Source organism: Cricetulus griseus, chromosome 2, assembly GCF_003668045.3.
Source record: "Cricetulus griseus strain 17A/GY chromosome 2, alternate assembly CriGri-PICRH-1.0, whole genome shotgun sequence".
NCBI classification, from domain to species: Eukaryota; Metazoa; Chordata; class Mammalia; order Rodentia; family Cricetidae; genus Cricetulus; species Cricetulus griseus.
Genome location: NC_048595.1, coordinates 162806811 through 162824271, shown reverse-complemented (window position 1 = coordinate 162824271; position 17461 = coordinate 162806811). Strand labels below are relative to the sequence as shown.

Below are 17461 nucleotides of genomic sequence, written 5' to 3'. Positions count from 1 at the left end.
TGATGATGGGTCACTGCTTAACCTGAGTTCTTATTAGACTGCTTCAGTAAAAGAAACAGTGTCTAACATACAGACCATACCAGTTTTGTTCCATTTAGGGTATGTGACTGTACTTAGTATATTAGCCAGTGCTGGTCATTGAGAAATGCCCATGAATACAGCCCAGAGGAAGAAGCAGGAAAATGAGCAGTGTGAAGCCTAGAATGTGATGGGTGAGTGGGTGTTTGGACTGAAGGTACTAAGCCATTAAAAACAGACTGTTACAACTATTCTGATCCTTAAAAAAGAATTATTGACTGCTGGATTTTTCTTCTTTGTATGAAATTTAGAAGAGTAGAAGACCAGTAGAGTAACAATACAGGGGAAAATTTCTTGATCCCTGGTAGTTGCTGTTTTGTGTTAAAATCTCATTTTCTGGGGGCTGGAGAGAAATGGTTTAGTGATTTCGAGCACTTTTAGTTACAGAGAAACTGGGTTCTGTTCCCAGCACACACATGTTGGCTCACAACCGTAATTCCATTTCCAGGTGTTGTGATGCCCCCATGGAGACCAGGCACTCACGTAGTACACTTATATGTATTCAGCAAACACATACACTAAAAGTAAAATATCTCTTAAAAACACTTTGTAAAGTCTTTTTTTTTAAAGTCAAGAGTAGATGTCATTTGTCAGAATGTCATGGTATCAGCTTATGCAGTGGTTGACATCTTCCTCCTTCCCTGCTCTTCTGATTTAAGTGTACTGTTTCTGGTAATTTCTTATTTTATATCCCAGTATATTGAATTTTTAGGTTTTTACTAGTTTTTAAAGTTTATTGAGAGTAAGCAAATGAAGAATAGAAAATGAGAGGTCAGGAAAACTTAGTGTAACTTACTCCACAAGAATTATATGAGCCATCTAATTTTTAAGAGGTGTGTTTTAGTTTTAGTAAAAATTATAAACATTTTTTTTTTCAATGAATCAAGAAGCAAGTGAAACACTTTTCACCTGGAGAGAAATACTGTCACCATTTTGATGGCAATATTTCCAGGGCCCTTTAATTCAGCTTTGTAACTCCTGTCTGAGGAAACTTGTACCATATATAAGCATGCAGAAAATATGTGTGTGAGGGTTGTGTGGTTTTCTAAAACTACTCTTACTGTCTTAGTTAGGGTTATTATTGCTGGGATGAACCACCATGACCAAAAACAATTTAAGAAGGAAAGGTGTATTTGGCTTAACACTTACATCCCTGTACATCATCAAAGGAAGTCAGGACAGGAACTCAAACTGCCCGGAACCTGGAGGCAGGAGGAGCTGAAGGAAGGGAGCTGCTTAGTGGTTTACACTCATGGCTTGCTCAGCCTGCTTTCTATAGAACCTAATACCACCAGGCACCTCCTACAATGGGCTGGGCTTTCTTCATCAGGTCTGATTACAGCTCCCTCCTTCCTTCCCTGGCATTTTCTTAATTGAGGTTTTTCTCCACTTTGATTACATTGAAAAAATATGATTAGGAAAGCAATACTGTGAGTCACTGAGAATAATATTTTAAGCCCCCTCCTCAGTGCTGTCATAGGCAGTTTCTTTATTCTTGTCCTCTTACCCACCGCTACCACCGCTCCCTCTCACTCTGATGAGCACATAGTCACTGAAAACACTGTCTTTGTTAGGGTTTCTTTTACTGTGATGAACATCAGAAACAACTTGGAGAGGTAAGGGTCTGTTTAATTTACAGTTCCATATCACAGTCCATCATCACAATCAGAGCCAGGACTCAAGGCAGTAACCTGGGGATAGGACTGCTGCTTAGTGGTTTGCTCTTTGTGGCCTTGTCAGCCTGCTTTTTCCAACTACTGCCTAGCCGTGGTACCTCCTGAAGTGCTGGGCCTTCCTACATCAATCATCATTCAAAAAAGTGCCCTCACATGTAAGAGGCCATTTTATGGGGGCATTTTATCAGTTGATGTTTCCTCATCTCAAATGATGCTGGCATATGTCAAGTTGACAACTAACTGGCACATTTGACTCCTTGTCAGCTTGATACACAAGCACATCACTGTTCAAACACAACTGTTTGTTCCCAAGATGATGTTACTATAGTATCTCTATATAAAATACTCCCAACTTTTTTGTTTGTTTTATGTGTGTGTGGTTGTTTTGACTGTATTATGCATATGTCCTATGTGCAGGCAGTTCCCTCTGGAGCCAGAATCCCCTGGGACTGGAGTTACAGTTTTTAGCCCTCATGTGGTGGGGGACCACTAAGAAACCAGTTTTCTTTTTTTTTTTTTTTAAAGCAACCAGAGCTTTTTACTGCTGCACCATCTTTTCAGCACCTGTACAGAGTTTTAAAAGAGTTTTAAAGAAATTCAACATAAAATCCAAAGTTTTTCTAGAACTCCAAAGTGTCTCAAAAATACCCATGGTCTCATAATTGTATGTTCCTGTAAAAATAAGTTAAATCTTTTTATTCCAAGAGGGAATAATCAGGACATAGTACTTACATTCAAATATAATCAAAAGCAATGCTTTTATTCCACCATATCTAATGTTCCTGATAGTATAAAACTCAGTGTCAGACATCTAAAATCCATGATGATCCAGGCTCTAAAGGCTTTTACTTCTCCAGCTATGCCCTCTACAGCACACGCAGCTTGTTTCCTAAGCTCGGGCCTCTTCACTCCACACTTAATGTTGTCCTTGGCAGTTGTTCCATGGTGCAAAATGCTGGGCTTCCCATTGCAACTGAGCTGTACCTCCAGTAGCCCTTCAGGGACTCTAACCCTGCCACATGGGGCTTCTACTGAAACTGAGGCTGCCCCTTTACTAGTGGCCTTTCCTGGTCCCTTTCAGTAACTCTAACCCTGCCAGGCCTTAGCTGTCCCCTATGGCACCTTCTTGCCTTCAGTATTATTTGGGTGACTTGTCTACAAAGTTCAACTGTAAGCATAAGATGTAGTCCCAGCCACACTGGACAAGTTAATCCTGAGAAAATACCCCTAGATTCATAATTCTTAATGATACTGATCTTTTCTTAATCACTAATTTTCAGCACCAGCTAACCAGTATCATTTGTCCCAGGAAAGCAAAGGTTTCGCTTCAGTGATTCTGGACTCTTGCCAACCACAGGTCTTTTTGAGCCCCAGGTGACCAGAACCACAGATTTTTAGTTTACCATATCAAATCTCCCTGAATGAGTATTTCCAACTTCCCTCTGAACCTTCACAAGCTAGGCCTCCATTATCTGTATTAATCCTATCTTCCAAGCTCCTACAGGACAGCTCACTGAACTATGAACATGAAACATAATTCTTCCAGAAGTATATGGTCAAGGCCCACATCAGTACCATGCACTACCCCTTAACAGATTCTGTCTTAGTGTTTCTGTCAGTGGTAAAACACCACAACTAAAAAGCAACTTGGGGAGTTAAAAGTTTATTTCAGCTTGCAGTTCTCTATTATAGTCTATTGTAGGGAATCAGCACAGGAACTCAAGGTAGAAAATGAAGCATAATCCATGGAGGAACACTACTTACTGGTTTGCTGTCCATGCTTTGCACAGCTTGCTTACTTATAAAACCCAGGACCATCTGCCTAGGGGTAGTATTACTTACAGGAGGCTGGGCCCTCCCATATCAGTTTTTAATCAAGAAAATGCCCCACAGACATGCCCACAGGCCAGTCTGAATGAGACAGTTCCTTAGGTTAGGTTTTGTCTTCCCAGATCACTCTAGTTTGTGTCAAGTTGATAAAAACTAACCAGCACACCAGGTTTATGTTGTTGCCTTAATTATATTGTATTTTCTGGACATTGTACCTTGGTCAGCTTTTATCTAAGATGTCTGAATTCTTATCTTTATTACTCACTTTTTTTTACGTTGTCATAATTACCAGTACAGTTGTGTATGTATACTTAAGACAACGTTGTTTTCTACATTTCCAGTATCTCTGATTTTGGCCAATTAACGGAGTGTAGTAGCTAGGCATATCGTGACACAAGCTAGTTTTAGAAGGACTAACTGGATTCTGACTACTTAGATACTAAGTCAAGATTCCAGAAGTTTATTAGTTAAATTTAGATTGAAGAATCATGTAGGTATGATAGCAGAAACATGTTCAGCTGTGGAAATAGATGTCTAGATGCCCTAATTATCATCCTAGTTTTCCTTAAAATTTCTAAGGAACTTGTACTTTTCCTCTTTTTTTTTTTTTTTGCCTTTGCGTTTATCTTTCCCCTTCTCCCTGACCCTCTCTTTTGCTCCTCCTCCTTGCCACCCCCCTTTGGTTGGTTGGTTGGTTGTTTGGAAAACAAATGATCTTGAACTTCTGATGTCTCTGCCTCTCAAATGCTAATGCTAAGATTACAGACTTGTGTCACCATGCTTAATTTTATGTGGTTTTGGGGACTAAACCCAATGCCTCATACATGCCAGGCAGTCTTGGTTGTGGTGCATTCCCTTCCCAGAGAGTTTTGCTGTCTTCCTCCTTATACTGGTTTGCTTCAGTCTTGGTCTTTTGAATTTGGGGTTGACTAGCATCTCTGGGATGCTAACTTGTATATTTTGCTCCCTTTCTGTATCTTATTACTTGTTGCTAAAATACCCATTTCCATTGTAATCAGTTCATAATGATGCTGAGTTTCTTAAATACATACGGCGATATTTCTCTTACAAAGTACTAGTTGTTTCCCCGAGCTAAGAAAAAAATTCAGGTAAATATGAGTGATGTCTCTTTAAGCCTAGCCTTTCAAACATATACTCAAATTTTAATTATACTACTTTTTGGGATTATAAATTCATAAATTATATTGTATGCATATTTTTATATGAAATAGATTTTAAAGTATTTGTTGTATGCTTGATTTGTATTTGTAGTAGCCTGAATAGCTCCTTTCAAAGTCATAGGTCCTCTTAGAGAGTAGACAGTATGCTATAGTAACTAGCATTTTTATTTCTGGATAGCATAAAGATCCTAAATCCCAAAGACTGGTCATTTGTCTTAATTTCTGACTATATTGTTATAAAACCATGCTGGCTAGCTTTAGGATTGATTAATTTAGTTCAGTTAGTTTCCACATTTCAGGTAATGTAATTGAATAATTATAGTTAAAGAGACTGATTTAGCTGGTGTTAGTGGTTTTATATAGGTGTTCTTATTTTAAAACCTTTTCATTGTTTCTTTTTTTGAGACAGGATGTCACTATGTAGTCCTAGCTAGCTTGGAACTTGCTATGTAAATCATGCTAGGGAATGCCAAGATTAAAGGCATGTTCATTGTGCCCAGCAATTAAAGCAAACCTTAACAGCTCTCTATTTTAGTCTCAAATTTCCTTATAGACAAATTATTATTATCCATATATATATATATATAATATTTTTCTATTTGTGAATTAAAGTATTCCTTTATAGCAGTGGCTTTCAACCTTTCTAATGCTATGACCCCCCCAACCATTAAATTATTTTCGATGCTCTTTCATGACTACAATTTTGTACTGTTATGAATCATAATGTAAATAAATCATAATGATATGCAGGGTATCTGATATGTGACCCCTATGAAATGGGTGTTCATCCTCCACGGGGGACATGACCCACAGGTTGAGAACCACTGCTTTATGATATATTTTAATTCCACCTTGCTCCTATAAGCTCCTTCAGCAGCTAGTGGTTGGAACCAATATGCATTCATGTTAGAATGAAGATTGTTAGGAAAGATGAGTATAGAATATAGGATGTGCTGTGTAGTGAATGGCTGACATATGATTTGCTGAGACTAAGTGAACGTATATCTGAAAATGCCCAGTGGTTCAGCTCTTATTTTTTTTGTGAACTAACAGCCAGATTATTTGTAATTTCCCATACTATTTAAAACAGGGTTCTCATGTATCAGCCATCTTCTGTAAGGGTGCCCAGTGTGACTTCAGTTGATCCTGCTGCTATTCCACCTTCATTAACAGACTACTCAGTACCATTCCACCATACGCCAGTGTCAAGCATGTCATCAGATTTGCCAGGTATGTGGAGAGCTTTTGTTTTGTTTTAGTTACATTTTTTATTCTTAATCAGCAGAACAAGTGTGTGTGAGTGTGTGTGTGTGTGTGTGTGTGTGTGTGTGTATACACATACATATAAATAAATTTTGGATGTAATTGCTAAAAGAAATGTCAAGGCTTCATGTAGAAGCCTTACTGTCTTAGTATCTTATATTTGGTTGTTATTTTAATTAGTAAGAATCTATAGATTTCTATTAATAGGAGATAATAGGAGTATAGAATGAAATTTTTATAGAGTTTTGCACTTAGGCTTTTTCTGGAAGCTTAGGGGCAGAGTTTCCTCAGAAGTCTTTTCTTCAAAACATCTATACAGTTGGGTCCATTTTTACTTACTGATTTTTACCTTGTTGATTTTCTTCTCTGTAAGGATAGTGTTAACCATGTATTTTTCTAAAATAGGTCTTAATATTTGGAGATACTTTAACATGTACAATGATTACATTTTAACAAGTCAAATTTGCTTGAATTCCTTTAGTGCCAGAATTTATGCAACCAAGACCATGATCTAACATTAACCACAGCCTCCCATCCTCTTTCTTCTTTCCTCCATGCTGAGATGCTTTCTTTTCATATTTTTTGTCAATCAAGTATGAGCAAAGTTAGAACTAGTACATCATATATCCATGACTATCTACAAAGTATTTTTATTAATACACTTTGCCTTCATCTGTTTTTTGAAAATTGATTTTGATCTGCAGTTTATTTTTATTCCTTAATTGCTAATTCTTTTACCTATCCTTGTATAGTCTTGCCTCTTGAATTTAGTTTTACCTGAATAAATTGTAGAGGGAAAAGAGTAGTTGAAAAATAATACCAAAAATATCTTTAAAAAAACACCAAATGTCATTATGTTTACTCCATATGTAGTTTGTGATTTTGTACTTTTCACATTCTTTGTGAGACCAACCAGCACCAGTCACAACACATCCACGGCATAGATGTAAGGATTCCTGGTCTCATTTCAGAGTTCTTCACAGTCATGTGTTGTAACCTTGGCTAAGTTGATGAATGAATGTTCATCGTCTTAGTATGTGTTAAATATAAGTATTTCTAAATGATTTGCTTGAGACCTTTATTTAAATGTTAGTCTTCGATAAAAAAGGTAGTGAACATTTATGTTTACTAAAGTGAACTGTTAAGCAATAATACCGAAAAAAGTATGCATCATTAGTCCTGCTGATTTGCAAATTATGAGGATCTGGGCGAATTTATATTCTGATTTTGGGCATAAGTAATTTTTTTTTGTGTGTGATATGTCTTAAATATGTCTCGCCTTTGTATTTTATAATTAAGCTTGTGGGGATCATACTTATATTCTAGACTGATATTTGGCCAATATAAACCAATAATCTGGTTAAATGCTGCAAAGCTTTATTAGCATTTGATAAATTTAAATAGAATAGGGTTAGTTAGTTATTCTTAGGAAAAATTATTAGTTATTAAAAGTTATGTAGCAATTAGACATCTAAGTTTAGTTCTTCTGTTTTATTATCTATGTACTTTTTTGCAATCAGTGATCTGCTGTGTAATATTTATGTAATTAGTCATAATGTGCAGTTTTGGTATTGGTAAATTTAATAATTTTATAGTAAAAATTTAAGTAGAACACCAAGAATGGAGAGAAGACAGTTTTAATAGATTCTAACATTCCTTTTAAACATCATAAATCTGAATCTTCTGAATCTGCAGGAGAACAAAGAAGAAATGATATTAATAACGAAGTGCAGCTTGGAACATCTTCTGATACTGTGCAACAATGAATACAAAATAAAACATAATTTGTATTTATGGAGTGGAAAACAGCTTGATTATTTCAAGAAAAAATATGTCTGCCTTATTATTGCTAGTGCCATATTGTCAGGTGCGAATGGTGCTCAAGAGTTGTATGATTAAATTTTAAAGTGCTAAAACTTTTACATATTCAACCTTGTAGCATTTATGCTTTGTGAAGTTCATGACTTAAGTAAGTAAAAATTGTGTGGTTATCAATGAGGGGATGAAAAGCAAATGATCAGTCCATTTTATTAATGAGGCATTCAAAATTCAAAAATTGCAACTCCATTAGTGTTAATTAAAAACATATAGATCATATTATCAGAATTTTTAATAGTACTTTTTTTAGTTAAAAACAACAGCATTTTCAACTGAAATATTTGAGTCCAAAATAAAAAGCCTATCAATATGCTGTTAACAATTGAAATATAAAATATGGAAGTAGCATTTTGCTAACAAGGCAGTAAAGTTTTACTGTTGGAACCATTTCATATGCAAAATAATGTAACTAAATGATAAAAATCATGATAGTCTATTAATAGTAGGGATAACTTTCAAACTACATGGAAATGTTTTCATTGAGGAATATTCATATTAAACCCTCTTTGGTGTTTGCGTGATACTTTGAAGACAATTAAATTTCAACGAAACTTTATAAAAATGTTTATACATCTTATTGGGGTATTATGTAAGTTGTAGTATGTCAAGTTATCTGTGGCTGAGACGTTAGAACAAATCAAGTTCTTCTAAAAGCTTTTCTAGATTTTACATTTGCTGGGTCATACGAAGTCAGCAAAGAAAATTACAGTACATCTGAAAAGCTGAGTTGAAATAATTAATATTGGAAACCATTGGCCCTCAGTGTACATCTTACAATAACAGCACAGAAACATTTGTAGTATTTTATCAAACTTACTTGTTTATTTAGCGTTATGAATTGGCTACAGTTGAACATTGGGGAAAGTGATTATTCTCAAATGATTATTCTCAAATTTATTTCCATTCGTGGCATATCTTCTGAAATGGTAGTACTTTGTTTACTTTCTATTTAGCTTGTTATTAAAACAGAATGAGGAACCAACATAAACATAGTGAGCCAGCCATGGTGAGTTTGCTGCCATCCTGCACTCAGGAAACAGAGGCAGGAGGTCTACCAGTGCATGTGTCAGCCTGTGCTGCAGAGTAAGATGTTTTCTGACAGTTCCGACAGAGGGAGGACCTGAGTTCATTCATAGTACCCATGTGGAAGCTCACCAGAACTTTTAACTGCAGCTCTTGGGGATCCAGTGCCCCCTCTTCTGACCACTGTGGGTTCCTGCACACAAAAAACACAATTAAAAAAAAATAAAAACAAAAAGTAGGAGCTATTGTCAAATTGAACAAAATGGTACACCACTTGGAGCAAAACAACAGAGAATAAAATCATGACTTGGTCATATAAAACTCTTAAAAGACATAAAAAGGCTAGACAGGGTTGAATTGTTTAAAAGAAGAGAGATTTATTAAATAATTTAAAGTGTTCTCCTCATTTAAATACATCATCTGTGGCTATCATTTTAATGGGTATCTCTTGCAACAGTGGATTGTGGTTTACTTTGTTCATCAATTTAAACTGCTATGTCATGTAGCTAGTAACAGATTATACTAACAAATTTAAAAATGCTTTAGAAGTTGTTTCAGTAATTCCTTCCAAATAGCTGGGGTTACGGCTTGTATCATGATAAATGTTTAAAATACACTTATTTGTAAATAAGGGACTACTGATGCTTTAAATTTTTTTAGTTAAAATTATTCATAGTTTTTTATCAAATGTGTCCGTTATCTTTTTTACTAATCTCTATTTTCATAATGATATAGTATTATATTAGAATTTCACTCAGTGTGGTTGGTTTATTAAATGCCAGCATATAAATATTTATGGGATTGAATAGACATTGGCATTTTTTGTTTGTATGTTTTTTGTCTTTTGAAATAGGATCTCACTGTGTAGCCCTGGCTGGCCTGGAACTCATAGAGATCTGCCTATCTCTGCCTCCAAAGTGATGGGCAACATTGCCCTAACTTAATGGCCCCATACCCAATATGTGGTTTTGTTTTTTAATGTTTTAAAATAACTTGAAAGCATTTGATCACACAGGGAAGTCTTCAGAAGTTGACTTTGAATATTATTATTAAACTTTTTGGACATGTTTTTTTCTATAGCTTATTATTTGAGTACTTATTTAAGGAAAATCTTTTTCACATTCCTATTTCCAGAATATGGTTGTAGAGTTCTAGTTCCTTGGTTTAGGGCATTGCATTAGCTGAGAACCTATTAACTGTTGACTACCTTTGTAGTGAGTAGCAGTTCCCATTCGTGCACAAAGCAAGCACAAAGTAGTAGCTTGCTTTGTGCAGAGTATAACACTCTGTAAAACTCTTTTTGTGGGAGTGGGCAGCAACTAGCTGTTGATGAAATATCTGTTAAAGAGTTGGTATTATTAGACTAATGTGGTGTATTTCTGAAAAATAAATGTGAAGTATCTTAAGAACCTAAGTATGTTGTTTTTTAATGGTCCAAAGATTTTTATTGCTTCTTGCTATACTAAATGACAAAAGGAAAAGATTTGGATTAACTGGTCCAACTCTGGAAATTGTGGACTTCTGCTTTTGAGTTGCTGAGAGGCAGTTTTTCCAGTTGTTGGGTCAGAGAATATATTCACCTTTGGTTTTAAATGCATTAAATATCACCAATTATGATTATAGAACTTCACTGTGGCAGAGAGGTGAGCATTTGCCACATATGTTCCCTGGCTTATACATACAGAGTGATCTTGGGAAATAATTCTTGTCTCCAAAATATGAGACAACTATTAACAAAGCATTTTTGTTTTAGGTTTGGATTTTCTTTCCCTTATTCCAGTTGATCCCCAGGTATGTATCCTGAATTTAAGCAACTAATTTGTATTTGGTTGTCGATTAAGTCATACTAACTAAAAAGACCAGTTGCATAAAATCAGGACAGTCAATTTTCATGTGGATAGAAAAGGGAGTACTATATAAATATTATACATTTTTTTAAAGGAATAAAGTTGCTGGTTTTCAATTTATTTTATTGATCTTACTCTATTTTTATTGAACATAAACCGTTGATGTTTCTTACAAGTGTTGAGTGATTAGGATGAGTGAAAACAGTACTAAATGCATAGAAGTTAAGATTTTCATATTAAAAGCATTTATATAAAACAATTAACTAAGTTCATCAGATTTCGATCAAGTTTGGATCATTGTTTGAAAGACAGAGTCAGACTTTGAAAAGGCCTCAGTTGAAAGTTGCAGAATTGCAATCAAAGAAAAGAGATTCTAGGAGTATCCTAGAATTCCAACTGCAAGGATTCTGCTGACAGTCTTTAACAGCAGAGGCAAAGGACAGAAAGCAAAAGGGGCAAGGTGGAACAGCAAAAGAAAGCTCTTGAGGTACAGATGTGGTACCTAGGGAGAGTTGGAAGAATTGGACATGTCTCACCAACTTCAGAATTGACTAACTGCAGGTCCAGTATGAGTCTCCTATCTCAGTATCTGCATCTCATTGCAAGAACAGCACAGGAAATTTGTGCTCAAGATATGTGTGGACTGAGGATGTTCTTCTCACCCTGCCTTGACTTTGTTGTATGAGTAAGACATTACAAGGGAAGTTACATAGTTTTCTAGGATATAAGTTCTTCAGGCTTAAGAGAATTACATACTTTTATGTCAACAGTGCTTTAAAAGAAAAGTAATCTTGGAACCTATGGGGTTTTTTGTTTGTTGGTTTGTTTTTTTGTCTCCCGCCCCACCCCCAGGGTTTCTCTGTATTGTTTTGAAGCCTGTCCTGGAATTTGTTTGGTAGACCAGGCTGGCTTCGAACTCACAGAGATCCACTTGCCTCTGCCTCCTGAGTGCCGGAGCCCATGGTTTTTATTTCATAGTTTTATTTGCATGTGTATTGGGAAGCTGATTTATTTGGTAACTTGGTAGGAGGATGAGAGTGGTACCTTCTGCTGATTATAGAATCCCTAGGTTATCTTACGTCTCCATGTTATTCTATAATCTATTATTCCCTATGCAGGTATATACTAGAGTAAAAAGTAAAATGGTTACAACCCAAGTCTAAGTATTCAAGACACAGAGTCATTGGCAGCAGGATGGCAGCATTTAGCATTTTTACAGATTAGTGCTACCGTATAGGTAAAAACAAGCTTGTAAGATAGCAGATTAAAATGGAATCCTAGGCTTTTCTTTATATTTCCTGTTTTATTATAATTGACTTGATTTTAGAGAATTTTTAATACTTGACAGTTTCACTATCAGAACAAATGTCTGTTAAATTTCCTAATGTGTGGCATTAATTTTGTAAACAAACCAAGAGTTAACCATTCAAAAAAAAAAAACAGTAACTTTCTTTGTCAAAAGGCAGCTTCAATCTGGCATAGTGGATCACACCTTTAATCCATCACTTGAGAGGCAGAGACAGACAAGGTCAGCCTGGTTTACATAGTGCTTCCCAGGAAAGCCAGAGCTACATAGTGAGACCCAGTCTGGGGGAAAAAAAAAACATAAATAAATAAATAGATGAAAATGCAGACTCACTTTCACTTGTTCTCCTAGCTGTTTCCTTTTTTTTTCTTTTAATGCGCCTTGAAAATAATGTAATGTGAACAGCTTAGTTTTAAATTACTGTCCATTACTCATTGTCTCTAAGAAAAATCTGAATAATGGATAGGATAGATAATATTAGATGTCCTTGTTGATTGTTTTTTCCTGTAGTCTAATTGAAGACAAACTTGGCAGCACTAGACATTACATGTGCTAAAATCAGTGCAATTGTGCCTCATGTGAAACATCCTGCAGTGAAATACAAAATTCCTTTTAGCTCTTTATCTCAATTCCTTCTCAGTTTAGATTACTGTGCTCAGGTTTGTATTTGTGTTGGAATCAGCCATCCAGATGGAAGGGTACTTGAAATAAGAACATTGCAGAGGGATGTTAAACATCATAAGGAATATTGAATTTGTGGTTATGGTATTATTCTCTGAACATCCCATGGTAATGAGCTGCCCTGTAACCTTCCAATTCAGAATGAATGTTAGGTTCTAAATTACAGAAGTATTGCTCTTTGTTTACAGAGGAATCCAGTGCTATCATTTAGCTTGTTACTCTTAATATTACTCATAAAGGGCCTGTTTGATTCTAAATTTTGAAGAATCCATGAACTTTGTTTCAATTATTAAGTTGTCTTTGAGATTAGTTCAAGTCATAATTTGGGGGATCAGTATTTAACATAAAATGATTTCAGTTATTGTTGACATTGTGTTTTCCCTGTGTATATGGTCAACAAACAAGTTCCACACATTCAAGACAATTAAGAATGCGTGGCATTAAGTAAAGAATGTAAATAGCTAAGTCCATACCATCTTCCACTTAAAGATGAAATTTGGTATTTTTAAATCCCAAGAGGATTTAACTTTGTGACTGTCAGTTGTACATATCTAACAATTTTTAGTCTATTTATTTAAAACCAATGTAGCCTCTTCCTCATCAGCATCATTGTTTGTTTCAAGCAGTACTGTCCTCCTATGTTTTTGGATAGTCTCACCTCACCCTTAACAGCAAGCAGTACGTCTGTCACCACCACCAGCCCCCATGAAAGCAGTACTCATGTTAGTTCATCCAGCAGCAGGAGTGAGACAGGGGTCATAACCAGCAGTGGAAGTAACATTCCTGACATCATCTCACTGGACTAAAGGCGGACATATTTGATTCTGGGAATCATTCGTCAGAACTACTCCTTCTTGGATATCTAGTCCATGGAAGCTAACTTTTGCAATTTAATATTTATTAAATTGTCAGATGAATTCTTTGCTGAGAAATGAACACAGATAACTTCAGCAAGAACCAGATGACAAGCAAGGACTTTTGTTATGCTGTACACTGAGCATCAGATATATTTCATCTACAATGGTGTCTTCTTGAGCAGTGGATTTCAGTTTCTACATTACTGGATGGATTCTACAAACAAATTTTTGTTACAATAAACAGCAATAAAATTATGTAAATACTTTTCTAATTAAAATAATGTAATCACTGATCTAGAATAACAGCAACTTCTGTTTAATCCAATATGAAGGAAAAATAGATGGGAAGAAGTCATGTTTGCTGAATGAATACTTTCTATAGAGATTTGTTCTATTTTGTTGAAGTAATGAAGTTTCAGTACTGGCCAGAACTTGGGTTCCACTTTTCTTCTTTCGGTTTACTGTTCTTCATGATCCCATCAAAGAAAATGGTCTTCGTGTTGTGTGTTTTTTTTCTCTTGTCGTTTACACTTTAAAGTTATTTGCTGATAGATACAAAGTGCTGGGGTTTGGTTGCTGTTTATAGTGATTATGTTTAAGAACACTGGGCACATTTTGTCCTGATATAATGTGTTATTTTTGGTTACTATACATTCTTCTAGAATTTCCTACAATCTTGAGACCTGTTTTTTCAGAAAGAAAGTCTACAGCGTTTGAGTGAAATATGCTTGCATTAAGATGTGGCTAGAATATTTGGTAGAAAGTTTTTTACAATGTTCAGAAATATTTAATAGTTGGAAGGCATTAGAACATATGTAGGAGAGGTGGAAATAGCTAAATTCTCCCTAAGAACTTAATTTGTTTTTATAGAATAATAGAGTATACTTTGTTTAATGGCATTAATATAGAAATTATATTTAAGATCTCTGATCATAAATCTCACCAATGTAGTTTCAGTTTCAGCAGTGATTTTTCAAGTTTAAAGAAAAGTCAATAGTAAATGATGGAGGGTGGTATCAGATATCATTTTCCTGAATTTTTTTTAAAGAAGTGTTTTATGAAAACATAGACATAATAATTGGGGATGTTTGAATAAAGTGGGGAAAGGGGGTGCAAAGGCCCACTTAATGCTTCAAAACACACCTCTCATGTGGCTCTTCTGGGTGTGCTTTGGAAACTACTGTGCCTCCTACCTTGTATGTGAGTCACTCAGAAAGCTGGGTTTCACTTACGGAGGCTTTCAGCAGTCCTTATTTTCCTTTGCTTCATTTGGGTTCCTTAATTTTCAGTACCTAAATGTTTAGTACTTTCTTGATTCCTGGCTTTCTCTGCCTATGCCTATCCAACTTAAAGGTTTTGTTTTTTGTTGTTGTTGTTGTATTTTCTTTTAAAGTGGCTATTCTTAACTTCTCAAATAAGTTCCAACATGAGGAATCTCTGCTTCCACTCCTGACAGGGACATGTTACTTCCAAATCGGTGCAGCTCTGAAGAGCTGCCTTGTCCCTGGTTGGTGTTTTATCTTCTCAAGTTTTTGTGGCCTTTGTGTGCTTTTTGTACAAAATGCCCGTGTAGTTGTCCATATTGTCCCTTCTTTGCCTCCACCACCCTTTGTTATATGATCCTTCCTTTTAATAGGGCTTTTGTATTGTCAATGATATGGAAAGCAAAGCCAGCCCCTGTGATCACAGTAGTCATTGTACTATTGCCCCTGGCTTTAACTTGTTAGCCAGTCCTGGATAGAAAATTTTTTCCTGTAGGGTTTATGTTGCTACTGTAAGTACAGATGCAGTTTCTGTTACCTCTGTAATCAGAAAAAGTCACCTGGCTTCTGTGGTATAATTTGTTAATAAAGAAGTGATGCAGAGTTGTCATCATTTTGTTTACCCATTAGAGTATCAAAGACTCTCTTATTATGATCAGTGAAGTCTTACAAGTAATGAAGATGGTAATATAAATTATTTACCTAGGTCTCATAATGGATATCTCTGTACATTTGCCACTTTCATGTGAGAAGTTTTAGTGTTCAATTTTGGTGTTTAATGAAATTACAAAAAATTTTACTTTATCTCCGGTGACTAGCACCTTCAAAATAGACTTAAAATTTTTAAAATTGATAATTGGGATTACTTTGTACATATATTTGAAGGTGTGTAGGATTTTTTTTTGCCCTTGGCTCTGTGACTGCATGGTGGTTACAGAGCCAGTCTCTCTTTACTGTCACTTTCTTTTGAAGATCCTGGCTTCTTAGCTGTGTCTTGCTAATGCAGATTTCTATAGGAAAAATAGTTCATCCTGGTGTTACAGATGTTAGCCAGCTGGCCATTATCTCAGATATCTCCATTTAGGGAATAGTGCTTAATGCTTACAGTTACTTGGCTAACCTTTATTTTCATCCTCTCCCCCCCCCCCCCACCACCACTTAGAAATTTGAAGGGCTTTCTTGCTTGGTAACTTGAGGCAATGTAGCTGCTGCACAAGAGTTCTCTCTACTCATGAGGACTGCCTTCACTAGCTAGCTTTATGACCCCCAGCAGAGTGAATTTAGTTTTTATTTCCTTTTCTGCCCCCAAAGTAAAAACACTTGGTATCTGTCCTAGGCCAAATGAAATAGATCAGGTGAATTTAATTGAATGGCCTTTATTTCATTTGTAATATTGTAATAAAAACATGATGCATATAAGGGATAGGGATCCAGTTGGTCATAACTTTTTATGTTAAATTTCCATTAGTCTTCATGAATTTGAAGGGAAGATGCTGAATTTTAAAGTCATGTTGAATGGAATTAAAGGAGTCTATTTTGACTTTAATGTCTTCAGCCCCCAACATTCACCTTTGTCTTCTGCCAATAAAGATACTTGTTTAGTTTCATTTGTGTTTTTAAGTAAACTTGGTTTTCATAAAATATTTCTTAAATTCTCAGGTATGCCTTTTCAGGTGACTTTGCTTGGTTATTTAAAAGGAAAAATACTTTTTAAGTAAACATTTTTTTTCCTGCAAGTTTATCTCTACTTCTAAGGAAAATCATAATTTATTTCCCATCTTTTTTTATCTTAAAAAAATAAAAATTAGTGTCCATTTTACTTGAGTCTGACATTGATTTTAGTAGCTCTGGGTCCAGGTAGTGTGGCAGTTTGGAGTTGCCATTTGAAGGGTGATTGAGCATTGAACCTGAGTCAACATCTTTCCTGCAACAGTTCGTATATTGTAGTGAAATGTGTTGGAAAGATTTGAAGGATTTCTCCACTTTTTTTTTTTTTTTTTTTTTAGAGATCAATGCTCTTGGTAAATGACTGGTTTGTCGTCTTTTTGCTAACAAAGGGTCACATCATAATTTACAAAAGCAGCAAATAAAGCTAAATCAGAATGTTTGCCCATTCTTCACTGCCTGCCTTGTTGAATAATATTTTTGTTTGTCAGTAGTATATGCTCTTTGCAGAGAATAGAGACGAAAAAAGCAAACGTTACAGCCACCTATCTTATCCCCTGGGGAGGAAAGTTTCTCTTTCATTGTGTTTTTGCACATTATATACACCAGCAGATAGTATGAAAGATTGTAAGCTACTTTTTCCCTAGAACCCGTTTGTCTTTGCAGCTATCAGCATTAAGATCTCCTGACCCCAGTGAAGTAGATCATAAGGCAATATTTGGAAGATAATTTCCTGAGCTTCCTGAAGTTAAAAAAAATAATTTTAATCATGTGTATGTGTCTTTGTGTGGTTATATGCATATTTGTGTGAGAGCCAGAGAGGGCCTTGGATCTTCTGTAGCTGGCAGCTACAAACTATTTATGAACCACCTGATGTGGGTGGTGGGAACTGAACTCGGGGCCTCTGATAAAGT

At 35.6% G+C, this 17461-nt stretch overlaps 1 protein-coding gene across 11 annotated transcripts in view; it reads left to right on the top strand.

Annotated features, from left to right (window-relative positions):
- The window catches only part of Pias2 (protein inhibitor of activated STAT 2), an 80687-nt gene extending 64198 nt beyond the window's left edge, over nucleotides 1-16489 (top strand). For 7 of the 11 annotated variants that reach the window (XM_027397933.2, XM_027397935.2, XM_027397939.2 and 4 more), the window contains 3 exons: nucleotides 5856-5995; nucleotides 10683-10720; nucleotides 13387-16489. In XM_027397933.2, coding sequence (XP_027253734.1) covers nucleotides 5856-5995; nucleotides 10683-10720; nucleotides 13387-13569 — 361 coding nt within the window. In that variant the 3' untranslated portion in view covers nucleotides 13570-16489. Of the gene's footprint in view, nucleotides 1-5855; nucleotides 5996-7723; nucleotides 7823-10682; nucleotides 10721-11337; nucleotides 12712-13386 lie in introns of those variants that run through there. The other 4 variants (XM_027397941.2, XM_027397934.2, XM_027397937.2 and 1 more) reach the window with 4 other exon arrangements.
- Nucleotides 16490-17461: the final 972 nt, after the last annotated feature.